The sequence below is a fragment of the Heteronotia binoei genome, chromosome 1 (assembly GCF_032191835.1).
Source record: "Heteronotia binoei isolate CCM8104 ecotype False Entrance Well chromosome 1, APGP_CSIRO_Hbin_v1, whole genome shotgun sequence".
Lineage (NCBI taxonomy): Eukaryota > Metazoa > Chordata > Lepidosauria > Squamata > Gekkonidae > Heteronotia > Heteronotia binoei.
Genome location: NC_083223.1, coordinates 190,890,963 through 190,918,924, shown reverse-complemented (window position 1 = coordinate 190,918,924; position 27,962 = coordinate 190,890,963). Strand labels below are relative to the sequence as shown.

At 41.6% G+C, this 27,962-nt stretch overlaps 1 protein-coding gene across 1 annotated transcript in view; it reads left to right on the top strand.

The window, feature by feature from the left end:
* CAPN13 (calpain 13) overlaps nt 1-27,962 on the top strand; it is a 170,716-nt gene that overhangs the window by 50,639 nt on the left and 92,115 nt on the right. The window contains exons 5-7 of the mRNA XM_060244658.1: nt 13,429-13,562; nt 20,147-20,321; nt 23,843-23,917. Coding sequence (XP_060100641.1) covers nt 13,429-13,562; nt 20,147-20,321; nt 23,843-23,917 — 384 coding nt within the window. The remainder of the gene's footprint in view (nt 1-13,428; nt 13,563-20,146; nt 20,322-23,842; nt 23,918-27,962) is intronic.

Sequence of the window (27,962 nt, the reverse complement as noted above, 5' to 3'; positions counted from 1 at the left end):
TTCCAGTATAGTTTCCAATATGGAAGGGTCAGCCTAAGAAATTTTTTCTCTTCAGCATCACATGCATTATTTAATATCATTCTTTGTTTTTTAAAAAAATGTTATTATGAAATTTGGAAGTATTTCCCTCATCCACTTATCAGCCTCTCAGTATATCTCATTCTACTTTTTTGTCTGACAAGAAAATCAAACCAAACTCTCAAAAACCAAAGGAAAAATAATACCCTGAATCAAATATCCTTGTATGTAATCTACTTTATCTTTTCAAAGTTGCTACTAACACAGCACAGCTTGGCAATTAGTTTAAATGCAGCTTTTCAGAGAATGCATCTTTTCCCCCCACAAAGAGATAAAACAAAATTCTTTTTCGGTAGGGTGCCTGCCATCATACTTCAAAGGATTTTTGTGAACTGAAAGTGATACTGTAACAGCCCTATAGACTAAAATTGATCAGAATACTCTTGATGTAGTTTCATTTCTAACATTAAACAGTGGGATTAAGCCTGGCTTTAGGTGGATGGGATAGCAGCTGAGAATTCTGGGATATGGTGCTCTATGGCCATGTTATTTTTAACAAGCCATTTTACATGTTATTTTTAACAAGCCTTTTTCCACACCTGCTGTGTGGCTAACAGGAACCTGAGTTGGGTCCTAAGAACTCCATCTCTTTAAAAATAAGGCGTATTTTGGCCCTAAGCTCCCCAGAGGAAAGGTCAGGATAGAAATGCAGCATATAAAATAAATAAATAATTGCAATTTCCCCCCTAGGCAGTTACAATCGGCTGCCTGGCATTAGATCAGAAAGTACAAAAACAAATTATAATTTATCGTGGTAACACCATTCTGTGCATGTAACTTTGAATCTGTTGTGATGTATAAATTCTCCTTACCACTTGGCAGGATGATAGAGATGATCAAGTCATTCTAGAGAAAGAAAGTACAGTTTGGCATAGTTTGGCCTCCTCATATCAGCTTCTCAAATGCTGAAAATAATGCTATCACACATTACAAGCAGATATGTGGGGAAATGGTTGTGTACTAATCCACAGTGATGATGATTTAGTATGCAAACAATGAGACAATTGCTTCCTCCCAGAATGAAACTGCTGGGTAGATAACTTAGGTCAAACTTGCTAAATGGTTTGCTAAGAAGATGAGATTCCCCTCTGCCTTCTTCCCTAGAGCTAGTAATCATTCTGGTTCAACCAGTAGAAGCGAAGCACTGAAGGGATTTCCGCGCACCCAACCACTGTAGATCTGCTCAGCCATGAAAGGATGGCTTGAGAAATCTCACCCTTTGTTGGATGTCTCAAACTGCTCACCATATTTTATAAGCTTTGGACTGGTTCTTAGACTGAGTCAAGCCTCCAAAGTGGGCTGCGCCTCTCTGACATGTTAATCAACAGGCCAGGAGGGAGGAGGTGAAACAGGGTAAACTGGGAGAGGAAGCTCTGGTAGGCTCAATAGGGTTGCCTCTGCATACTGTGTGGAATTACGTGCAATATAGCCTGTCATTCAGTAGTACTATATATTTGTAAATGCAAAACATAAATATAAATATGCTAAGTATGAGATTCTTATGGTGGAGTGGGGGAATGCTACATGAAATTACTTTGCAAATGTGTCCCAGGAGTACATTAAGTTTAGAAGTGGCTCCCAATTCAAAAAGTTTGAGAGCATCTGCCTTAAACCAATAGCCCCTACTATTCCTATCTGCTGAATGAGGTGGCATATTTTAACACCATTGCTACCACCTACCAATAATAATCTCTCTCGGGCTCCCCTGCAGATTATCTGAAAAGGAAGAGATAGCGGGCAAGTGAACCTCCTCAAATGCACAAATCACAACTCCTAATTTACAATGCATAAAATATCACAGATGCCAGAACATCCCAACCCCCCCTCCTTTCATATTAGTGTTCTGAAACTCCCAAGCCTGCTGTGTTCAAGCAGCCCTTAAAATGAAATGCAACTCTTGAGCTAAAAAGCCTAGGCCCACCACTGTGAAAGTGACCCCCAAGCCCTCTCCCATACTATCAAGCTAAAATTCCTTAAAGGAATTATGAATTATCTTCTGAGCTATAAAGTGCAGACCTGCTGCTAAAAGCAGCGCCTTGTGCAATCCACATGGCATCTGAGCAGAAAAGCCCAGACCTGTAGAAGCCATCCCTTTGGTATATAGCAAATGCATCTTCTCAGCAGGCCTGCAGCTGAAAGCATCCCTTAACACATACCTGTCAGCTGAACAAATATCCCCAGGTGTGTGCGCAAGGTCAATAAACCAGGATTGACGTGGATGACGAAGATTGTGGTTTCCACTAACTTATAAATGCTGGTAAAGAGATGTAGCAACTGTCCTCATGCTTTCTCCCTTGTCTTCCGCAACCATTCAGAACCAGTCATGGAAAGTGAAGCCACTGAGACCCCCCTACCCCCTATGAGGAAGTTTTGGGCTAGTTTAGTGGACTGCAGAAAACTGGGGAGGACAGGAATATATGTTCTACAAGCAAAGCTCAGGCTTGCAATTTTTAGGATCCAATTTACTGCAACTAACCGACTTTTAAAAATGAATTAAATACATGAAAATCTCGTAGCCCAAGCGATCCTGCAGTTTTGCAGCATTCTTTCCTGCACGACGCATGAAAGACTGAAGTAATCACCAAATAAAAGGAAAAACTCAGTTTTGCTATTAACTTGCGTCTGACTTTTGGACATCTTCCAATATCTGAACTAAAATCGCTGCTCTCTCTCTATCTCTTTTTTTAATTAATTTTTTTCAACATACAATTCTGCATACTTATGAAGACAAAAAAGGAGTTATATATGCAATACAAATTTAAAATACCTAGATTTAAACAATGTAACTGAAAATCACAAACATTAACCAAAATAAAATTTCTCAGCTAATCCAACCTAACCCGCACCATTTTTTAATACAGAGGATTTATCAGAATTATATTCTTGTCTGCTGTGTATGTTATAAAGGGAAACCAAATAGCACTGAATTTTGATTCATGTAGTTTAGGGTCACTATTTCTTGTAGCTGCTGTCTCTTGAAGGACACCTTGTTGTTTGCGGTCTGACCACTTTAAGAACATAAAAACATAAGAGAAGCCATGTTAGATCAGGCCAATGGCCCATCCAGTCCAACATTCTGTGTCACACAGCGGCCAAATATATATATATATATACACACACACACACACACACACACACACACACTGTGGCTAACAGCCACTGATGGACCTCTGCTCCATATTTTTATCTAACCCCTTCTTGAAGGTGGCTATGCTTGTGGACGCCACCACCTCCTGTGGCAGTGAATTCCACATGTTAATCACCCTTTGGGTGAAGAAGTACTTCCTTTTATCCGTTTTAACCTGTCTGCTCAGCAATTTCATCGAATGCCCACGAGTTCTTGTATTGTGAGAAAGGGAGAAAAGTACTTCTTTCTCTACTTTCTCCATCCCATGCATTATCTTGTAAACTTCTATCATGTCACCCCTCAGTCGACGTTTCTCCAAGCTAAAGAGCCCTAAGCGTTTCAACCTTTCTTCATAGGGAAGGTGTTCCAGCCCTTTAATCATTTTAGTTGCCCTTTTCTGAACTTTCTCCAATGCTATAATATCCTTTTTGAGGTGCGGCGACCAGAACTGCACACAGTACTCCAAATGAGACCGCACCATCGATTTATACAGAGGCATTATGATACTGGCTGATTTGTTTTCAATTCCCTCCCTAATAATTCCCAGCATGGCGTTGGCCTTTTTTATTGCAAACGCACACTGTCTTGACATTTTCAGTGAATTATCTACCATGACCCCAAGATCTCTCTCTTGGTCTGTCTCTGCCAGTTCACACCCCATCAACTTGTATTTGTAGCTGGGATTCTTGGCCCCAATGTGCATTACTTTGCACTTGGCCACATTGAACCGCATCTGCCACGTTGACGCCCACTCACCCAGCCTCAACAGATCCCTTTGGAGTTCCTAACAATCCTCTCTGGTTCTCACCACCCTGAACAATTTAGTGTCATCCGCAAATTTGGCCACTTCACTGCTCACTCCCAACTCTAAATCATTTATGAACAAGTTAAAGAGGATGGGACCCAGTACCGAGCCCTGCGGCACCCCACTGCTTACCGTCCTCCACTGCGAAGACTGCCCATTTATACTCACTCTCTGCTTCCTATTACTCAGCCAGTTTTTGATCCACAAGAGGACCTGTCCTTTTACTCCATGACTCTCAAGCTTTCTAAGGAGCTTTTGATGAGGAACTTTATCAAAAGCTTTCTGGAAGTCAAGGTAAACAACATCTATTGGGTCTCCTTTGTCCACATGTTTGTTCACCCCCTCAAAGAAATGTAACAGGTTAGTGAGGCAAGATCTTCCCTTGCAGAACCCATGCTGAGTCTTCCTCAATAACCCGTGTTCATCAATGTGCCTACTCATTCTGTCCTTGATAATGGTTTCTACCAATTTTCCCGGTATTGAAGTCAGACTGACTGGCCTGTAATTTCCCGGATCTCCTCTGGAACCCTTTTTAAAGATGGGGGTGCCATTTGCTACCTTCCAGTCCTCAGGAACGGAGGCAGATTTCAATGAAAGATTACAGATTTTTGTTAGAAGATCCACAAGTTCAACTTTGAGTTCTTTCAGAACTCTCGGATGTATGCCATCCGGACCCGGTGACTTATTAGTTTTTAATTTGTCTATTAGTTGTAGGACCTCCTCTTTTGTCACCTCAATCTGACTCAGGTCTTTCAACACCCCTTCCAATATTAGTGGTTCTGGGGCGAGCAAACACTTCTCATCTTCCACGGTGAAGACGGAGGCAAAAAATGCATTCAGCTTCTCAGCCATTTCCCCATCCTCCTTCAGTAATCCTTTTACCCCATGGTCATCCAAGGGCCCCACTGCTTCCCTGGCTGGTTTCCTACTTCTAATATATTTGAAGAAATTTTTATTGTTGGTCTTTATGTTTTTTGCAATATGCTCCTCATAGTCCCTTTTTGCCTGCCTGATCACAGTCTTGCATTTGATTTGCCACTGCCTGTGTTCCCTTTTATTAATCTCACTTGGACTGGTTTTCCACCGCTTAAAGGAGTCCTTCTTACCTTTTACAGCTTCCATTACTTTGTTTGTTAACCACGCTGGCCTCTTCTTATACCTGTTTGTGCCTTTCCTAACTTGTGGTATGTATTTTATCTGAGCTTCTAGGATTATAGTTTTAAATAGTCTCCAAGCTTCCCCAAGGGTTTTGACCGTATTTACCTTTCCTTTCAGTTTCCTCCTCACATGCCTCCTCATCTCAGAGAATTTACCCCTTTTAAAGTTAAATGTGGTTGTGGCGGTCTTTTTGGGCAACTCCCTATTTATACAAATGGTGAAATCAATAACATTATGGTCACTGTTCCCAAGCGGCGCAATCACTTTTACGTCTCTCACCAAGTCTTGGGCATTACTTAGGACCAGATCCAGGATCGCCCCACCCCTGGTAGGTTCTGAGACCATCTGCTCCATAGCACAGTCATTGAGAGCATCAAGAAACTCAATCTCTTTCTCTCGACCAGAACACATATTGACCCAATCAATCTGCGGGTAGTTAAAATCACCTATTACGACACAGTTTTTACGTTTAGCCGCTATCTTTAATCCCTCCATCATATTATAATCGTCCTCTCTCTTTTGATTTGGTGGGCGATAACAAACTCCCATAGTTAAATTTCCTTTTGGGCCCTGTATTTCAACCCAAAGCATTTCTAAAAGGGAATCTAATTCTCTGACCTCAGTCTTACTGGACCGTATATCCTCTCTGACATACTTTCTAGAGTGTTTGCACATGAGACAATAAAGGTCTTAACCTTTAACCTTCTCAGTCATCAGTTCCAAGCTGCCATGCACTGGTACAAAGCTAGGAAAGTTAATAATATTTTGTTGGTCTTAAAGGTGCCACTGGACTCAAACTTTGTTCTGCTGCGTCAGACCAACGTAGCTATCCACCTGAATCTGTCTTCATTGAAGGCATCACATTAAACTGCATGGAATGCAAACTTCAGTTTCATTGTATATGAAAAAGTGTGCATGCACATGAAAGCTTAATAAAACTTTGTTGGTCTTAAAGGTGCCACTGGACTCAAACTTTAGCTTTCTGCCAATCAGTTACAATTATAGATGAAACAACTTTGATTATTTTTATTCATTTGAAGCCAGGCTTTTGCTTTGATAGCTCAGATAACCAAAACTTGCCTTTCTAGTTCTTGCAATGCAAAATTTAAACTTGGCTTCCTGGTTCCCTTTTAAAGTTAAATTAATCTGAAGCTTTGGAATGTCATGGGGAAAAAATCAAATGCTCCTTTATACTGCTACTTCAATACAGGTTTTTGGCAGACGGCCCTTGAGGGTACCAAGCCCAAAGAACGATATTGATCTTGTATCTGTGATCCCCCAAGAATCCTTCTTTGAATGTCACAACTAGATGATGAGAGCTGTTTCATTATGGCATTGTTAAATAATACTACATTTCATAGCCATAAAGCTGATGCCTCTTAGAGAAAGATTTCTCAAATTTTAACATAATAAATGTCCTCGATCAAGGAAATATCATTTATTTTATTTATTTCCATAGATTTATAGGCCGCCCTTTCCCATAGTGGGCTCAATAAAACAATCAGATCAATTTAAAACAATTACGACAGTTAAAACAGTTTAAAATTAAGTCAATTAAGCCACAGCTCACATTAGGTGGGGTGGCAAATATGGTATTAACGGATCGATTAGTCTTGCTTGTCCCAACCTAGGTGTTCATATTCCGGCTATATTGGTTTCAAAGAATCAGTACAATGCAATCAGTGCAGGGGGGTCCCATTTAAATGATAGGATGCCCGTCTGCCTCAGCCATAGGCCTGATGGAACAGCTCTGTTTTACAGACCCTCTGTAATGGTAACAGATCCTGGAGGGCCTGAACCTCCACTGGGAGCTGATTCCACCAGGTCGAGGCAAGCCAGACATCCTTTGGGCCAGGGATGGTCAGAAGATGCTGGCCGGCTGATTGTAGCGACCTCCGGGGCTCATATGGGGAGAGACGGTCCCGCAGGTATGCTGGTCCCAGGCCGTGCAAGGCTTTGAATGTCAGTAGTAAAACCTTAAAGCGGATCCGGTACTCAATTGGTAGCCAGTGCAAACTGCGCAGCATTGGCCGACTGCTCGTCACTACAGGCGATTCAGACAGCAATCATGCTGCCGCATTCTGCACCAGCTGGAGCTTCCAGATCAGCTTCAAGGCGAAGCCTGCATAGAGTGAGCTACAGTAGTCTAGCCTGGAAGTGACTTTTGCGTATAAACAATTTTATTGGTAACATATGGTAGCAAATCTATATCAATATCTTACAACTTAAAAAGAAAAATTTATCTACCCCATATTTTCCCCCACCCCTCCCCCTGTTATTTGACCCCCGCCAGTGTTATTTACTTAAAAAAAAACAAATATTAAAGGTACCCTTAACTATTAAGAAAACCAAAAGTTATATTCTTCTTTTAAAACTTAATCATTATCAAAAATTGTCCAATGTCCTTTTATTTTCCACTCTTTTTCTACGTATCTTCTGAACTTCTTCCACTCCATCTTAAAAACTTCCAAATCATAGTCTCTTATTCTTGTTAATTTGTCCATTTCACTCCATGTCATAACTTTTATAATCCAATCCCATTTTTCTGGTATTTTTTCTTGCTTCCACAACTGTGCATACAATGTCCTAGCGGCTGAGAGCAAGTACCAGATTAAAGTTCTATCTTCTTTTGGAAATGTTTCCATTTGTAGTCCCAACAGAAAAGTCTCTGTAACTTTGTTAAACTCATATCCCAAGATCTTAGAAATCTCTTGCTTAATCATCTGCCAAAACATTTTAGCTCTTTCACAAGTCCACCACATATGGTAGAAAAGAACCTTCATGCTTTTTACATTTCCAACATCTGTCTGGCATCTTATTATTCATCTTTGCCAATTTTTTAGGAGTTATATACCATATATACATCATCTTAAAACAATTTTCTTTAATATTTAGATATGTTGCGAGTTTCATAGAGTTCTTCCACAGATATTCCCAAGATTCCATCTTTATTTCTTTATTTACATTAATTGCCCATTTAATCATTTGAGATTTCACTACTTCATCTTCTGTAGACCATTGTAAAAGTAATTTATATACTTTTGAAATTAGTTTATCATTGTCTCCAAGCAGAACTTTTTCCATTTCTGTTTGCTCTTTCCTTATTCCTTCAGTTTTAATGTCATTCTCTACCAAGCTCTTTATTTGTTGCATTTGAAACCAATCATATTTGTGACTCAATTCTTCAGCAGTTTTCAGTTCTACTTTTCCACTTTGTATTTTTAACAATTGATTATATGACAGCCACTTTTCTTCACCTAACTCAGCCATTATCTTTATTACTTCAGCTGGCACTATCCATAAAGGTCTTCTCTCATCTCCATATTTCTTGTATTTTGTCCATGTATTTAATAAATTGCTTCTTATATAATGGTGAGAGAAAAGACCATCCATCCTTTTTTTTCCATAATACAAATATGCGTGCCAGCCAAATTTATTTCCGTGACCTTCCAACACTAGAAGTTTTTTTTTTTTTAACAGCGTTATCTATTCTTTCATCCACACTAAGCAAACTCCTTCATGATATAATTTTAAATCTGGTAATTGAAATCTGCCTCTCTCTTTTGCATCTGACAGAATTTTCATTTTAATCCTTGGCTTTTTCCCAGCCCTCACAAATTCTGAAATTTTCCTACGCCATTTATCAAATTGTTTGGCATCCTTCACAATAGGAATGGAAGTGACTTTTGCATGGATCACTGTAGCTAAGTCCCGAGGGGCCAGATAGGGTGCTAGTTGTTTGGCCTTCCAGAGATCATAAAAGGCAGATCGTGCAACAGCTGTGACCTGGGCCTCCATAGAGAGGGTGGCATCCGTTATCACACCCAAACTCCTCACCTTCTGGGTTGGCACAAGAGATGCACCATCCAGAGTGGGAAGCTGGATCCCTGATCTTGGTCCCCCCTGATCCAAGCACAGGACCTCCGCCTTAGTTGGATTAAGCTTTAGCCGGCTCAGTTGCAGCCAATCATTCAGACAAATACCCCCAACAGTCTGTAAACATGCATTTCAAGGCAAGCTGACCAAATGGAAAAAGGAAGAAGCTTATATTTTAAGACATTTTAAGTTTTTGTTTCTCCAGTCAAAGACTCAAAGTGGGTAACATTACGTTTGTCATCCCTGATTGTGTGTATGGGAACCCACATTCCATTTCCTGAACACGTAGAAGAGTGTGTCTCCCAAAAAGTTAGTTTACACTGAAATGAATGAATGCTTTTTGCTCTTTTGATCTGCAAGATCCAGGTAGTTTCCACAAACAAACACATGCATTGCAGGAATATCACTTTTTGCTTGCATTTCTGATGTGACTCACCCGGAGCCCATTTGGGAAGGGCTGAATAGAAATGTGAAGTAATAAATAAATAAATAAATTGCAATGCATTCCTGGGGAAACACAGTTCTTTCTTAGTGAATGGGGTCATCATTGTTTTTAAAATTTTAATATAAAGTTTATTTAGAACCTGTCATATACACATCACTTCACAAAAAGGTGGGGAGGAGAAGGAAAAGTCAAAGTATTCTGAGATGTGGAGTAAATTTTAACAGTAAAATTCATAAAAACAAAAACTTTTACAGTTGAGGGCAATATCAACAATCAAGGTAGAGAGGGTCACCATTACATCTCTAGTATGATCAGAAACTTGTCTCTACATAATGTTTTGGAATCTATTCCATACCACAGCAGAGAGACCTTTACTACTCCCTCTTTCCATGAAGTATCTGGGATTTGCCAACAAGAAAGGGGAAACAACTACAGATTCACATACAAACTAAGAGGGGAAAGAAGGGTCATCATTGTTTTGAATGATTTGTAAAATGTGGTTGCACGAACATCAGTGGCACCTACTGGAGAATACCCTGAGCCTGATAGGGGAGGGTGGGATATAAATATAATATAATAAAATAAAATAAATACCTATGACACCACCAATGACAGCATTGCCTCTCCCAGTATCCCTATATGGAGATTTGGTTGGAGAACCGAATCTTGACTTGTGTCCTGGAATAGTTCAGGAAACTCACTTGTCCGTTTTATTCCTGACAGTAAGTCTTTAATCTGACCTGAGTTTTAATTGCCTCTGATTAAACTGTCAAGGAGTTTGTTCAGTGGTTCCCCAGAGACTAGCGGGTTTCCCGTCTTGTGTTTCTTAAAATACAAAAATCTTTCAGTTTAACACAGCTCCGTTCCACCTTTCTGGCATTCAGAACAAAATAAAATATTATAGTTCTATGCTATCTGGCCACTCTAATCAAGCATCGGCCACTATAGACTGTAAATTTCTTCATTAAAGTTTTGCTGGGAGGAGAAACAAAAACCTTCAGAATAAATACATTAAGCCGCCCTGAGCCTGCCTCGGTGGGGAGGGCGGGGTATAAATAAAATTTATTATTATTATTATTATTATTATTATTATAAGTAGCAATGACATAACATGAGTCTTCATTCCTAACTCCGGTGCTTAATTGCAGATTCTACATGGTATTCTATAGTGGATGGGTTTGAAATATTTTTTTAAAAGCAGTATAGTTCCCATTTAAAAGCACAGCCATTAATCCCATTTATTTTTTGAGGGGGGGACCTAGATCTTACAGAGTCACTGCTTCTCCCCCCCCCCTGCCCCCCCCCCCCCCCTATCTGCAAAAACTACTCAGAAGCCTACTGCTTGTTTAGGCTACCTATCTAGACAGCACCAAAATGTTCCCTTTGGGAATATAAGAAGTGTGGATTTGAACAAGGTGTGCCACTGCTTCTTTGTCCTGTTCTTCATACTATGGGCCATTAGCATGACTTTCCCTCATCAAGGCCCTCATCACCTGTGGAGTAATTACTTCTGAATAGGAAGCTGGAGGATTGTGTAGAAGGGAGTGTAGCTGCTTATAAGAGACAAAACCATACTATGGCTGAGTCCAGACCAGCAGCTTGGGTGGCAGCCTCCAGTCCCAAAGTAAGCCGCCATAAAGAGGAAGCACCCTGGGGACGGTCAGACTGCCCGTGGCCCACTGCTAGGACAAGGACTGGCTATGTGTGCCCAGGAGGAGTGGTCAGACTGCTCAAGCACTTGGGGGGCGCTTTACAGGTGCTCCCCAACCATTCAGTCGGCCTGGAAAGGTGGTAGGGAAGTGCCTTGGCTACTTGCTACCACTTAGGAAGTGGTAGCTTTTTTGGAAGCTTCTCTGACACTGGAGGACAGGGTGAGTATGGGAGTGGGACAGTCTCCAGATGTTTATATCTGGACTTCATTTTTTAATCCATCTGGGGGCCATCCCTGTGTCGCCTCAAACTGCCAGTCTGGACCCAGCCCATAAGTGCTATTTTAAACTGCCTGGAGATGGTGGCTGATATCACTATTGCATTATGTCAACATTGTAATAGGGTGTCTCCTTAGAAGCATAGTTTTAAGGGTAAGAAACTGACAGTGCTTTCCTAAGCAGAGTTACACCCTTTTAAGTCCTTTTGCATCAATGGTCTTTAAAATGTGTAACTCTGCTTAGATCAGCCCTGTGAGCCTATGGTAGGGTTGTCTCAGCATTCTTGATACCCTTTGGTAACTTTCTTGAATGTCATAACCACTGAAGTTGTGTAATTATATCCTTGTTCAGTTCTCACTTGTCCTTTTTGTTCTGCCCAGTCCTGGAATTGATAGTCATCCTGAGTCAAGTGTATCCCTGTCACATTCCCTTTTTATCTGCTGGACTACAGCTTTGAGATTCTGTCCCACAGAGTTAGCAAAGTCATGCCACACTACATTAGCTTGCTAATGACTAGAAATGGCTCCTTTGGTTGTCCCCAATGAATCCTCTCTTTTCCTCCTTTCTTGAAATATTTCATCAGCTGTATTTGTTAGATGAACACCTGTACTATCCAACTGCTTAAGTGGCCAGTAGAATCCTTTTCATCCATCAAAAAGAGATAACAGTCTAAGGCAATCTTATTTTGCAGTAGGTTACTTTATCTATACAGTTCATAACAATGTTGATGGTATTTTTAATACAGCGGGATCATGAAGGGTAGCGATGGGAGGATTTGGTACAGATTGTATCTAGCCAGTTATCCACATGGAAGACTTATAGGCTGTGAAAGCTGACTTTGTAAGGGGTGGATATGCCTTTGGGGGTGGGGGGGGGGAGATTGTATTTTAATTTATTTATTTTTTACTTTTCCTAGCAATTTCTGCCTTTCCAATGGGACTGTGGACATGGGAGTTATCCAATGAAATTCAGCACCATTCCACTACCTCACACTGGCTCAAAATCCTTAAAACAACAAACCTTCTACTAGATATATAAAGCCAGTACTAGACTTAAACATCAAGTTAAATCCATTGATGAGCAAAGAGAAACACCTGGACTTAGCACATTTCCACTTGCACTAGATTTTGTGCAGGTGCTTTCCTCCCTAAATCTCAGATGCCCAGAAATAGGTTGCACACAATTTCTTCTGCAAATGGAAAATGGTTCAAGATATGTTTTTTTCCCAGGGCTTTTGGGGTGCTGGAGTGCACAGGAGCAGAGCTCCTCCTGGGCTGGACACGGCTCCTGCTGGCATGCTGGGGAAGGTGCAGGGAGGCATCTTTAAACTTTCCCACACTGGGAAAGGCATGGGAAAGCTCCTGCTGCACTTTTTCTACAAAAAAAGTCCTGGCTATATTTAATGCAAGAGGCTAGTGGGAGGCTGGTGTGACGTTTTTGTTCCAATTTTCTGTTTGCACGAAAACCGTAATGCACATGGGACTCTTCTGGTGGATCCAAGTCATAGTCTCCAAGTGTATGTTTTTACCCATCTCTAACTTTAGGTACCTTAGACTTTTCAAAGCAAGGGTTTGTGTGGAAATTGTCACTGGCATTGCTTGCATGTGAAAGAAAACTTTATCATAAAATATATGTTTTGGTAGTGTCAGAGAATTGGGTATTGTGCTCTAGTTACATAACTTCACAGATATACAGATAGGATTGTCACTAGCTGTGAATGCCAGAAAAGAGATCTTGGTGTCATGGAAAATACATAGTTCTATGAAAATGTCAACGTGGCATATGGTGGCAGTAAAAGGGAATATAATAATGGAAATGAACATGTATAATCAGAGAAATAAAGAAAAGGAATAAACATTTTAAAAACTAACAAACTTCAACAGTCATAAAGTCTGTGTACATATCTCTAAAGTATCTCAAATAGTACATTTAATAGTCCCATTTTAAAGCCCTTATGGTGGGGATATCTCCTTATAAAAACAAAGTCATCCTTAACTGTTTTGTTTTCCAGTTCTGGCATTTTGGAGACTGGGTGGATGTGGTGATAGACGACCGATTGCCATTTCTCCATGGGAAATACTTGTCAGTCCACCCACGCAGCACAAATGAATTCTGGCCATCTCTACTAGAAAAAGCCTATGCCAAGTAAATATACATAGAATTCATGCTTTACCAGCTTCTGTTTTCAAAAGTGTTACTGTGTGATGGATGTTTTGAAACACATGTGCTTTCTGTGGATTACAAGCAGTTCTTAGGATGTTAGTAACAATGTGCTGTGATGTACATATATACTTTGCTGAGATATGATTGCTAATCAAAAAGTAGGCATTTGTTTCCTTGGTTCAGTTGTAGAATCTGGCTTACAGTACCATCCTAAGAACCGCTGGAATTATGTATCTGTTCTGTATGCCCTTTGCAATGTTTTAAAGTTCCAGTCATTATAGGGTTAACACTGTGCCTGATTCCCTATTGTCTGCATGACCTAGGAAGAAGATACGGACTGCTGTCAATCAAGATCTAGAAGTGGGAAAACTTGTTTGTTTGTTTGGTCAGGTGCCTTCCTTTGTTCATACAGAGGTCAAGGAGAAGGGGGAAGTATCCTCCATTAAGCATGTGTTCTTCAATGTGTGAGGATGTAGTTCTTAGTGTTTGTTGTTTTCACCTCCAAGTACCCTTTCCCTGTAGTAATAGGGCGGGGAGGGTGTGATATAAATGGAATTAAATAAATAAAATAAAAAATAAATATTATTTGATCTAGAGATCCATCAAACTGTTTGAGATATAGCAATTGATTTTTCAAACAGAATTCCCTACAAGAACATGTTCCTGGGAGTAAGCCTCATTTAAGAGACCTGGATAGGATTCTGAGTAAACCTCCTAAGGATGGCAGTGTGTGAAACTAAATACTAGCTTCTACTTCTAGCATCAGCTTTAAAAAACAAAACAAAAACCCCCTGCATCTGTATTTCTTCTCCATCTTCTGTCTGCCTTTTGGGTCTAGAATTTTTAACCCTGATAGGATAGAACAACATTGCTCTAACCATCAACATGAAGTCTACCCCTTCCCCTCCAATGTCCCAGTGAGATCAACCTATCCCCTATTTACACTGCACTCCAACTGGAACTCCATCAAACCATTTCACATATTATTCTGTTGGATAATTTGGCTGCATGAAATAGCTATCAAAGGTAGCATGCGTAAATAATAATTGAAAATTACTCTGTTATGAACATTGCTGAATGATGGCTGTTGATAATGAGCCTTTTCTACCACCAGTGCATGGCTGGAATCCTGTGCAATCAAATCATTTGGACATGTTGATTGTAGTGTCAGATACAGGAAAGAACTGCCCTGCTAGTCGAACATTTTATTTCTGGTGGTAGCCAAGTATCCCTGGAAGAGCACACAGCCAGGCTTTCACATTGGGTGGATCCTATGGATCGTTTCCCCTAATGGCAGGGCTTTCGTCTGTGACAATGGAAGATTTTTTTTCCACAGAAGGAAAACCCTACAGTTAGCAGAACAGATCCATGGAATCCAATCCTATCTTTCTCTAATTAAAAAAAAATCTGATTTGCCTTATGTAGATGGCGGACTCCAATTGTTGATAATAATGATAATAGTGCATAATAATAATCCAGGAGATTCCCATGGCCTGCTTATTCCAAAGCCAGAATTTGACTGTCCCTGAAATAAAACATAGAAAGCAACAGCAACAGAAAAACTCAGATAATACCAAGCAGAGCTCAAAATGCTGATTTTGAGACTCTGAAATATGCTTTAGAAATAGTTGACTCAGGTAACATTTTGCTGAACTGCATTTTCATTCCACAAAACGTCAGATTGCTATTACATTAAGATGGCAAGAGATGCTGTTTATGGGATTTTCAGCCGAGGATTTTCCCCAGTGCATACTACTACACATTGCTTTCTTGACAAACTCAGCTAGGAACATTATTTTAAAACACAATCAGCCATGCATTTCATTTTCTGATTCTGTGCATTGCTGAGATAGAGTATTTACTGTGGTTTTTAATGGCATGCACTTCTGTTATCTACAGTAATTTTTTTCTTTCTTTTTGCATTTGTGATCAAAAGCCTAAGATAAAGAAAGAAGGCTTGAACGATGCCTTCTGGTTACCAGTCATTCTATTATCTGATGAACATTCAATGACCTGAACAAAATGAAGAAATCTAAGATTAGTGCTTGCATTGTACATAGATTTGTGGTGCTTAATTTCACTCTGTGCTTGTATGCTAATTGCACCATATCTGATCTCTATCAGATCTGCTTCCAACAATGCCAATTTATTTTTTCTGTTCAGGAGACTGCAAACTGTCAACTGGGGACATGATTTCAGGTTTCAGATAATAATGTGGATGTATGATTGTAACATTCAGCAAGGGACAAAAGCCTGCTCAAGTTCAAGGTTAAATGGGGAGGAGAACAGTGTATTTCCTAAGAACATTTGTTGTGATAATTTTTTTTATTTTTTATTTATATTTTATAATAAATACAACAATTTCATAATCAGAGGACAGGCTTCATTTTTAAAATATTATAAGCAAGAGGATTTGTGCCTTTGGCATGCATTCTTAACAGGGATAGTTTTGTAGCAAAATAGGTGGTGGAGCTCATCCAGGGATTGTAGGCTTCCCAACCCTCCCGCCCTGGCAGGGGACCCCAGGATTTCCACCCTCTTCCCACGCTCCCCCCAAAAATGGAAGCGGGGGGAGAGGGGGGAAACGGCGCCGAGCCACCGGATCCTGGAGCCGGCGAGGCTGCCGCGCCGCTGCCGCCCCCTCCCCGCCCACCGCAGTTTCTCCTCCGAGATGGGCCCAGGCTGAGCCCATCTCGGAGGAGCAGTCAAGAGGCGGCAGCAGCGCAGGGGAGGGCGAGGCAGGCCAGGAGCATGGCGAGCCGCGAATCCAGGTCCACGCCACGGTCCCGGCCAGCCTCCACCCCCCCTCCGCTTCCGTCCCAGAGGCGGAGCGGGCGAGGCCGCTGCGCCACTGCCGCCTCTACTCTGCTCACCGTGGCTGCTCCTCCAAGATGGGCTCAGGCTGAGCCCATCTCAGAGGAGCAGCCACGGTGAGCGGAGCAGAGGCGGCAGCTGCGGGGCGGCTCGCCACGCTCCCCGGCGCCGTTTCCCCCTTCCCCCTAGCTCCACCCCAGTGTCTCCTGGCTCCACCCCCAAAGTCCCCAGATATTTCTGGGGTTGGATTTGGCAACCCTAAGGGATTGTTATGTGACTGCACCTACTATTCAATGGACAAGGTAGGAAGGAGGAGGGTGAAGCCTCAGAAAGGTTCAGGAGCTGTGCTTCTGTGAGCTCCTGCTGAATTTGAGGCCTGATTCTTAGGATGTAATTGTTGAGACATTCAATACACAGAATCTGTGACTGAGCCAGAGATAAGGATTATCTAGAGGCTTTTACCTCACAAGTGGCCTAAATTTAGCATAGGAGTTGCAGCACTGTACAAAGTGTGGAGATAAGAATAGGAGAAGGAGATGAGAAAGCCTGTGGAGTTCAACCCCTGATTTTAAACCATTCCTTTCACTTGTGGGAAACTTAGGAGCAGTCCATAAGACCAACCTCTGTGCTCTTTTCCCTGAGCCACATTCAACTGCAAACATGCCCAGTATCACATGGCAGATGCCTCATATGTCCTGGCACATCTACAGGTACAACCATATCAATCAGGTGGTGATTTCTGCTGTAACAGCTACACTCATGGGAATCACTGCAAGGTCATGATAGCTGCATCCATTGATAGGGTGGCACATACAGTACAAGCTCCATGATGGTACATCTACAGATACAGTTGATGAATCACATGTGGAGGTGAATTGCACTATATGAATCTTTCCTAAATCATTCAGGCAAATACTTTTTGGAGGGTAAACATAGTAGAAGAGCAAGATTCAAATCCAGTAGCACCTTAGAGAACAGCATACTATAAAAATCATATTGGTCTCTATTGTGCTACTGGACTCAAATTGTGTAAATAGAGTAAGCATCTGTTATTCTACAAGAAAATCATTATGTAGTAGATTTAAATCCTACTTTTGCAAGGGGCTCCCTGTGGTCTCCCATTTGAAACTTAGAATATGAGCATAATCCACCACTAAAAACTATTTTAGTCTCATGATTGACTAACACATACATTTTGCCAATATGGCAAACAGTGGTTCCCTGGGACTATTTCAGAGTCGGGAAATGGGATGGGGTGAAAGCTGATATGCTATGGTCCTGAACCATTCCTTTACTAGCATGCCATAGTCCTGAAATGCATCAGGCCTCACACACACCTGGGAATCTTAATTCTCCCCAGGAAATCTGCATGTCTGTTGACAGTGCCCACAGTGACGCCAATAACAGATGCTCAATGTATTACATAGTTAAGCTGTAGTTTTGTGTCCTAGCCCTTCCTGACAGGTGCCTTCAAGGTATGATGCTTCAGTTGACACAACTGTAGATGGGATGGTAAAACTGTTCATAGGCAGATTTTTTTTTTTTAAAAAAAAATTATATTGGGAAAGGAATCACCTGACTGAATTGTCTTGCATGTTTGGGGGGGGGGGGGATCTGTGTACACAAGAAATTAGATTGTGGGGTGGAAATCATAAGTAACTGTCTCTAAAGTGCTTGTTTTGTACCTGCAAGTAAATGTTTCACAGGACTGCAAAGAGCTACATGTTTCTGAACCTGCTGTCTGAAGCCTAGCAAACAGTTTTACCACCTTATCTGCAGCTTGTATGCTCTCTCTTTTTCTCCTTGCAGCCATTCCAGGCAGCCAACTCCCTCTGACAGCTTCAGCCTGGCCAATAAGGCAACCAGATTTGTATACGCCTGCATTAAACTGACATTTTAAGTTAAAATATTGCTTCAGAATAGAAATCTCCACTTCAAAATGGTAGCTATAATTCCTGTTCTCCCCGGAGAAAATTAGAAGCGTCAAAACTGACCTTTTCCCTTGTAAAATCTTACATTTTGATTACAACTCATTCTCTGATGGGAAAATTTTTCATCAGATATTTTTTTGAGCAGGGCCACTCACTAACCATGCTTATGTGCTCACTTGCATTGCTGTCTATTCTCTTTGCAGCTCTACCCTTTGTGAATTATGATTGGCCAGGCTGCACCTCAAAGGCAACCTTCATAAAATCAGGGCTGGGATGCTGGAATGAATTTCCCCACACTGGAAATTCAAATGCAAAACCTTACATAGCCTAGAATCTATATTGCATTTTTATTTAATCTTGATTTATTGTTTTAGTTTATGTTTGCGTATTTCATGCTTGGTTCTTATCTGCCTAGAGTGCCTGTGGCAGATAGCAGGACTAAAAAACACTGAGAATGAATAAATGAATGAAATAGTAAATCATGGAAAGTAAAAGCGACTGTCTTCTTTTTATGCTCACATTCACAAGTAATATTTTCCAGACAAACCTATCTACCACATTTTTATCCTAGCCTTCTGCCATGAAGTTCAAGACATCACACATGATTTCCCCCTCTTCTATGTCATACTCAACCCTGCAAGGTATATTAGGCTGAGAGTAAGGTTGCCAACCTCCAGGTGGTAGCTGGAGCCCCTCCCCCCCAAAAAAATTACATCTGATTTCCAGATGACAGAGATCAGTTTGCCTGGAGAATATGGCAGCTTTAGAGGGTGCATTCAATGGCATTATACCTTGCTAATACCCCTCCCATCCCCATATGCTACCCTCCCCAAGCACCACCCCCAAAGTTTCCAGGAATTTCCAATCCAGTGTTGGCAAGTGGCAACCCTAGCTGAGAGTGACTCGGGCCCAAGGTAGGGTTGCCAATCCCCAGATGGGGGCAGGGGATCCCCCGGTTTGGAGACCCTCCCCCCGCATCAGGATCGTCAGAAAGTGGGGGGAGGGGAGGGAAATGTCTGCTGGGAACTCTATTATTCCCTATGGAGATTTATTCCCATAGAAAATCATGGAGAATTGATCTGTGGGTATCTGGGGCCCTGGGGGGGCTGTTTTTTGGGGTAGAGGCACCACATTTTCAGTATAGCATCTAGTGCCTTTCCCCAAAATACCCCCCAAGTTTCAAAAAGATTGGATCAGGGGGTCCAATTCTATGAGCTCCAAAAGAAGGTGCCCCTATGCATTATTTCCTATGGAAGGAAGGAATTGAAAAGGTGTGCCATCCCTTTAAATGTGATGGCTAAACTCCCTTGGAGTTCATTTATGCTTGTCACACCCTTGCTTCTGGATCTGCCCCTAATGTCTCCTGGCTCCACCCCCAAAGTCCCCAGATATTTCTTGAATTGGACTTGGCAACCCTAACCCAAGGTTACCCAGAAAGCATGGTTGAATGGGAACTGAAACCAAGTTTACCATCCCTCTCCCCATCCAATATACCACAGTGACTCTCAAATATGGGCCCCCTCTGTTGTGGTCTGTTACTAGCGTTGCCAGGTCTGGAAAACACCTGGAGACTTTGGGGGTAGATACAGGAGAGGGTGGGGTTTTAGGAGGGGAGGTGCATCAGCATGGTACAATGCCGTAGAATCCACCCTTCAAAACAACCATTTTCTCCAGGAGAGCTGACGTCTGACAGCTCAACATCTGTTGTAAAAGCAGGAGATCTCCAGGCCCCACCTGGGGGCTGGCAACCCTATTTCTGAGACAAATACTATTCCTCTTCTTCCATCCCAGCTGCATTATGGCATTTCTCCTTTCTTCCAGGTTGCGTGGCTCTTATCAGAATTTGCACTGGGGCTACATTTCAGAAGCTTTAGTAGACTTCACAGGAGGAGTCCAAGTGTCCTTTGGCCTTCAAAGGCACTCTTCTGATTTACACCAGATAATAAAAGCAGCTGTTAAGTCAGGATGCCTGATGGGATGCACCACTCCTGGAGGGGTAAGCTGGAAACTGTTTGTTTTCTTCTTGCATTATTGCAATACACTGGACTAGACTTGTTTTAAAATGTTCACTCTCAAGTATGCAGAAATTATTTTAAAGTAATGTTGACTGGACTGGGCCATACAAACCACATAATTCCAATCTTGGCACAATTTTGTTTCTGGGCCCAATTCAAGCATTGATCTTTAATGCCCTATTTGGTTTGGAACCAGGATACTGTAAAGACCAACTATTCCTGTATTAACCTACCTGATCAAAGAAGTCATCCTCCGAGGCCCTGCTTAGGGTGCCCCTGCTTCCTGAGGCTAGATGGGTGGCAACCCAAGAGAAGGCCTTCTCGGTCATAGCAGCAAAATTATGGAACTCCCTCCCCAGGGATATTTGTCTGTTCCATCTATCACTGTTTTCTGTCAGAGGGTGAACACTTTGTTTTGTCTGACATTCCCTCAGTGATCTTTCCTTCAGGGTTTATGTTTTAATCCACTGTATTTTGTTTCATATATTATTTTTAGCTCTGGTTTCCAGTTGGGCTTGTGATGTATTTTCATTATGCTGTTTTAATTGTTAGCTACCTTGGTGGCCCTGGTTGGACAGAAAAGAGGGGTACAAATCTTGTAAATAAGTAAAAATTCATTGTTTGGGAAGGGAGTTTTTACAAGCCCCTGGACCAACTGCATTCTTTCATTTCTACTCCAGATGTTCAACTAGATTTGAGTCCAGCACCTTAGAAACCAGCAGGATTTTGGAAGTATGAGCTTTCAAGTGTCAAAGTTCCCTTTGTCAGATACTACAGGTGTGTGACCTTCCTCAACCTGTGCAAGGTCTTCCCAGGTAGTTAAGATACCTTTGTGGAGTGGCTCCCCAAGGCACTGAGGAAAGCACTTTCCCAAGCAGTCTTTAGAACAAGGAGCAAGTCCATTCCCATTCACTGAGTGTTGTGATAAGATTTTAGCTGTGGATGATCATTTGTTTTTGTTAGCAATGTGGGCCATCAGTTGAATTTTGGATGATAAATCAATTGACATGATTTTAATTGAACTGATGCTCTATAATCATACTTTTGTAAGCCACCTTGGGCCCTTCAAAAGAAGAGCAGGATAGAAATAGTTTGATAAAACAGATGCATAGTGGCTCCCTTCCACTAATTTGTATCCTATGACTCTCTTCTGTTAATTCTTTTCCTTCAGTGAAGAATGGTTTTTCCTGATAGAGAAAGCTGAAAATAAATTGGAAGACAACTTGGTAGAAGGGCTTCATGTGATCCAACTTACAGAAAGAGAATCATAGGATCCAAACCAATACGAATACGTTTACAACCTGGACCCTTATGAGATGTAAAAAGGTGATATAAAAATGGGCATTATGCATGGCACAAACATGCTGGCAACCACATGTGCTATATAGGTACATGTGCCAGGAGAGATGTCTGCTCACATCTGCTGAATGTGGAAATGATAGCAGATACTCATTTGCTATCATGTAATGCTGAAGGCAATCTTTAGCTTGCAATCCTATGTAGACTTACTCCACAGTAAGCACCACTGAACTTGGAGGCACTTCCTTCCAAGTAACTATGCATATGATAAGATTGCTATTTGAGGTTTAGGAATCTTTAGGCCCCATCCTCTTTCCACTGTGTCACAAAAAACAAACAAAACTCTTTAGAGGAACTGAAATGCAATTGGAAGAGGAAAATGCATTGACAGAGAAAGTCCTAAAATTAGTCCATGTCCATTAGGGTGCAGTTAACATGCTATCAAGGGTCAATTCAGCTTCATTATTTCATCAGCACTGTGACTTGAGCTGAGACTGTGACAAAGGAGCCCCTATTGCAGCTGCCAATTAGCACAGATCTCCTTTTTGCTTCAGTGGTCCAGGTAATTACCTGTCTTTGAGGATGTGACTGATCCTTAGTTCCAGCCCTGCGTGCACATGTAGTGGGGCTTGAAAGAACAGTCTAGCAGTCATACAGCTTTGTTAAGAAAACTTTTAGATTTGTGCATTCCATTTATGGGTTCCTGTGAATGAAGACTGTTATTAAATACATGTCCCAAATTATTATTTTGTTGTTTAGTTTATATTTTTCATATTTGTATCCATCTTTCCTTCAAGGAGTTCAGGGTGGTGTATACCACAGACAAGTACTGCAGTTTTATTCTCATAGCCACCCTTTAATCAAGGATAAGCTGAAGAGAGATGATTGGATGAAGGTCCTCTGTTGAGCCTCATAGCTGAGCAGGGACTCAAGCTCAGGGATCTCTGGTCCAAGTCCTCTGCACTTGAGCATATGCTATACCCATGGACCTCTTGGATCATAACATAAATAGTTTGCATGTGTAGCATGTTCTTTGGTGAATTCTTTCTGTCACTTAGAAAAATTTGGAATCTAGACTTTCATTCATGGGTGTGTAGCTGTATGCACTAGCCATACAATAGCTATCCAAAGTATATATAAGCAGGTTCAAATCTATTTTAAGTTAAAAAATATTCTATTCCTGGCAATCCCGAAATCTGCTTGTTGCTTACACACAATGCACCATAACATACACAATAATGTCTAGTATGTATATCACATTGTGTGCATTCCTAGGGGAACAGCCTTTCCTGACCCCAGTGATGTGGAGGAAGGGAAAACAATAGTAAGAGCATGTTACAGAAGGCCTCTTCACCTCATTCTTCCTTCATGAAATTTACAGTGAAATCCTAAGCAGAACTGAACCCTTCCTCACAGGGTTGGTGTTGCTAGGATAAAATGGATAAGGGAAGATCAATGTTGTACTAACTTACCAACTAAACCAATAGAGACCTGCTGATACCTACAAAAGTAAGAACATTCTCCAGCACTGAGCTGGTGACTACATAGTTGATAGACTGCATTTAGATTGGCATGTCATAAATTGTTTAGGCCTAGAGGCATTGCTAAACATATTTGTAATAAGTGAAATTCCATTACTCCCACTCCAGATCCAGGCAAGTCACACTAGCAAGTATCCAACCATCTGCAAAATTTGCAGAATGGGACATTTTTGCTAATCCCTTTAGGTGTAGTCCACTGAGCCCACTGACATTTAGACCGTTTTCGCACACAGCTCACCTCGCAGTCACAATCCTATGCCCTCCGCAGCGTCTGGTCGGATTTCCCACCATCTGCGCCAAAGTTACAGGAAGTGCCACAGCTTTTGCGTAGCAAACATAAACCGCTAAAACCCAGTTTACGTTTGCTACGCAAAAGCCACGGCACTTCCTGTAACTCCGGTGCAGATGGTGGGAAATCCGACAGACGCTGCAGAGGGAACAGGATTGTGACTGCGAGGTGAGCTGTGTGTGAAAAAGGTTTTAGTTCTTGGGGTCTGCATAGAGGGCAAAGGGGGAAGTCAGTGGACATACGAAATCACCACCGTAAGACTTTCTGTTGGAGGAACTATGTGACTGGGTACAGGCTGTTCTAACTTGTTGGATAACGTGTAAATATGTTCAAGTGCTTTCAGGGAAGTTGTGATTGTGTTTTTTCCATTTAGCAGTCAATAGGTAACAATGAATTGAAGAATGGGATTGTGCTGGGTCATGCATACACTGTGACATGGGCCACAGAGGTAAGAAAGGGGACGTTTCATCTTTGTCACTCTTTATTGTGTTATTCCCTCAACTTTCTTCCATTTTTCAGCCAACCTGCTGCTCTCGCTCTTTCTCTGTTTTCACAGATTAATTGCTTTTAAAACCAGAAGGAAGTATTATATCGGTCTAATCTGGGTCCCCTGCGTCACAGTGACAACATAATTTCATTCCTGCTTCCTTACATTCAGGGACTCTGTGGAGAAGTAAAAGGAATTATAAAGTTAGCAAGGTGACACAGCTGGCTGGTTGTTTGTAGGCAAAGTACCAAGAATGATGAAACCCTGAGCCCATAATTAACACTTATTGGTTCAGCCAGTGATGCTGCAGAAGATAACTTGGTACTAGAAAAAAGGCCTCTGGCGAGTTTTAAGAGACCAAAACAAATTAAATGAATGCAGGCTTTTGTAGGTTTCAATCCCTGGAGTTAATTTAATTCTGAGATATAAACTGTTGATGCAAGAGCAAAACTGATCACATTCAATGTAATGATGGCCTTTAAACATTTCAAGTTTCCCAAGCTAAGTAGTGATTTTTTTAAGGGGTAAGGACTGAGTCCCAGGAGCAGGACTTAGCCAGGAATGAAGGCAGAGATGGCATCAGGTGAGAGAACACTTGAGCGCCTGCTGAGGTCTCCTGCCTATAGGGAGTCCTCCACTGACTGGGATGTTGGCCTGGCCCCAGTGGAAGAAGCAGAGCCCACTTGGTTGTCTTCTCCATGCACCCCCTTCAACTAGGAAATGGGAGGGAGGTTACCCCAAAGACCCCTGCACATGCTCTTTCCTCTCCATTGTAGCTGCAATGAGGGCAGAGAATGGAGCCATTACTAGGTATTGTGGGGCAAAAAGAGCTGCCTGATAGAGAGGTGAGAAGAGGCTGTGATAGAGGGGCCCCACACTCCCACCACGGAATACTTGTGTCCAAAGGCTTATAGCAGTCAAAACCTGCAGCCACCTCTGCATGAAGGAGGAGCTTCAAGAGGAAGGGACTGAACAAGGAGCAGCACAATTGGGACCTGCATGGCAGTCCTCTGGGATAGAGAAAGCAGTAGCTGTCAAACAGTTGGGGGCAGAAAGAATGCTGTTGAGGATTTAGTAGGCAAAGGATATTTTAAGACCTTAACCACTGGCCCTAAACAGCCCCTATCTATCAAATCTACAGATTTTTTTTAAAGCTAATAATGACAGGTTTAGACCCCCTGGCCATCTGATGGGCAGGGAGTTCAACCTCCAACACATCTGGGATGATATCACTGACCTAAAGTACACACAGCATTGCCATCTTTAAATGAGTCCCTCTATCTGTCCCTTTAATGTCTGTTTGATCTGCAGCCACTGCCAAGCGATGTTTTACTTCCATGCCATTAAAAACTTCAGCTGCCCATCACATACAGTAAGCCTCAACTAAAAGAACGGGATATTTTTCTTCTGGCTGGCAGGCAACCCTAGTATACAGCCCAAAGCAAATGAAAAACTGGAGAGGTCAAAAATCATGGTATGCTGTGTCCCCCCCCCCCCCAAATCTCCATTTGGTTGGCATGTCTACTCTAACCTCTGAAGTGTGAGGCGGGGAGGGGTTTTGTCCCATGATTAGTCCATCTCTCTTCAGTGAATTGCATGGACTATTGGAACAGTGCCAAAGGGAAGGATGTGTCTTGTATTGTGAACTTGTACTGCTTCAGTGATAGATAACACCCTCTGCCAAAAGTACTCAGTGTAGGAATGCCATATAATAATCAGAAGAAGTGATGCTATTTGGGATTAAAGGTGACAGAAAAACAGGCTTTAAACAGCTCTTAGTTCACTATTTTTGTAATGTAAAACTTACAATGGCCAAAATCCTCATTTGCATTACAAATGCCTCTTTCTCCCTTTTGTGTCTACATGAACAATGACCAGTCATACCACACATTAATCCTCAAGATGCTCAAAGGCTTGTGCATGAAAAGTTTCATGTGATGAAAAGTTCACTGTCACAGACTCAAATGTTCTTTTCGGTGATGTGAGACATGATAGAGTTGTACATCCCTTAAAAGATGATAACCTAGCATCTTGAAGTGAGTTATACTGACAGCTACACACACACACACAAAAGATGCAAGCTTACACTTTGTAACCCAAGATCTTGAGCTGCTCAGACTGCTGGTAAGTGGTTTGTATACACTAAAGTGCAAGGTCAGGAGTTCAACAGCGGATGAAAGAATCATTTTCTTTACCCTCCGGGCTTATCCTGCCCAAGCATAACCTTTTCCCTTGACCAAATATTAATATCATCTCCTGTTGTGAGAAGGGAGATCAGTTTGGCAGCTAAGAAATAATCCAGCAATTAAAAAGAAAGAGTAGCCAAGTGTATTTATTGTAGCCAATGCTTCTGTTTTCAGGCAAAGATATCCCACCCTGATATCAAGGGTGACACAACAGAGGTAGGGATGGGCACAAACTGACTGACAAGCTAAAGTCTGTCACAAATTTTGGCTGGTTTTTGTTCCTAAAGTGATGTTTATGAACTGAAGAACAGCTATGAACTTCTGTGAATTTTGATGCAATTTGTGGCAGTTTGTGAAGAGCAGAAAGCAAGGGTTTACCCCTGCTTTCTGCTGTTCACAAAACACAGCTATTTGGTTTAAATGGTTTAAACCATTGCATTCTGCTCTCTGCCATTTGCGGGGGGTGGGGGGAGCAGAAAGCAGGGGCTTCTAAACATCTCAGGAGCAATCTCAGCTGTTTGGTTTAAATAGCTCTGAGCTATTTAAACCAAACAGCTGAGCAGCAGCCCCTCCGCTCAGCTTTTTGGAAACCCCTGATTTCTGCTCCCAGTGCAAAGCCAGGGGCTTTTCTTCTTCTGGAATTCTTCTGGAATTACAACTGATCTCCAGGCTGCAGAGATCAGTTCCACAGAGGAAGTGGCAGTTCCAGAGAAGAGACTCTATGACATCACATCTCAGCTGAGCTCCTTTCCCTCCCCAAGCATTGCTCTCTTCAGGCACCCCCCCCCCCCCAAATCTCCAGGAATTTTCCAACCCAGACTTGGTGACCCTAAAATACATGCATACTGAGATATATGGTTGATGCATTCCAAAGACTCGTAGTCCGCTGAAGAAAGAACTAGTGGACATGAAGCAGAGTATGTGAATTCTCCTTTACATTTGCAAAGAAAATGTGATCACCAGTGCAGAGACGTTTACATGGAAGGGCTAGAATTAAACCAGTCATGTGTAGAATATAAGAATTCAAAAAATAGACTCTAGCATTCATACACTATTAGGATTGATCTGTTCTTAATGTTTTTATATGACCCTTGTTATTACAACCATAAACTTAGGTAGCAAACTTTTATAATGTTGTTGCATAAATCATTGGTTAGATATGACAGAATACCAATGACTGTATGGCTCAAATTATCTGCCAGTATTTTCTCTTGACATAAATACAGTCTCATAATCCTCTGGGATTACTCTCTAATCAACAGTATCCAAAAGGATTATGAACTACAGTCTGCTTCACATGTGAGAATCAGTCAAAACAATGAACTGCAGTGTGGAGAATCCAAAACAAAAATACACTGCTCCAGGCACCACAACAATAAGAGTAATTTAGTGGTAGCCAGTCATACACATCAAAATACCCTCATTCCAAATATATGTATATACAAATTCCAGAAATAAATTCCAAATATATGGACAACTGTGGTCAGTCCAAAGTGCACTGTTTCAAATCTTCATCAGGTCCAAAGATGATTGGATACATTTATATTCTTGGTATCACTTTGAAATGGGACCTTTAACCTAAACTCCAGAGAGTTTACAATCTTAATCATTGTTATCACTTTTGGAGTGGGGCCAAAGCAGGCTCCAAAGAGCTTGCAGTCTTATGTACAAGAACCTGTATTTGTATGGGAATCACCGCAAACATTCACCCGTAGCCAAAGCCTACACTAATTACACAGGGAAAGATTCTCCATGATTTAGATTGCAAATGTATGATTTAGATGATTGTACAGTTGTAGTTAATGTTTTACATCTGTGAG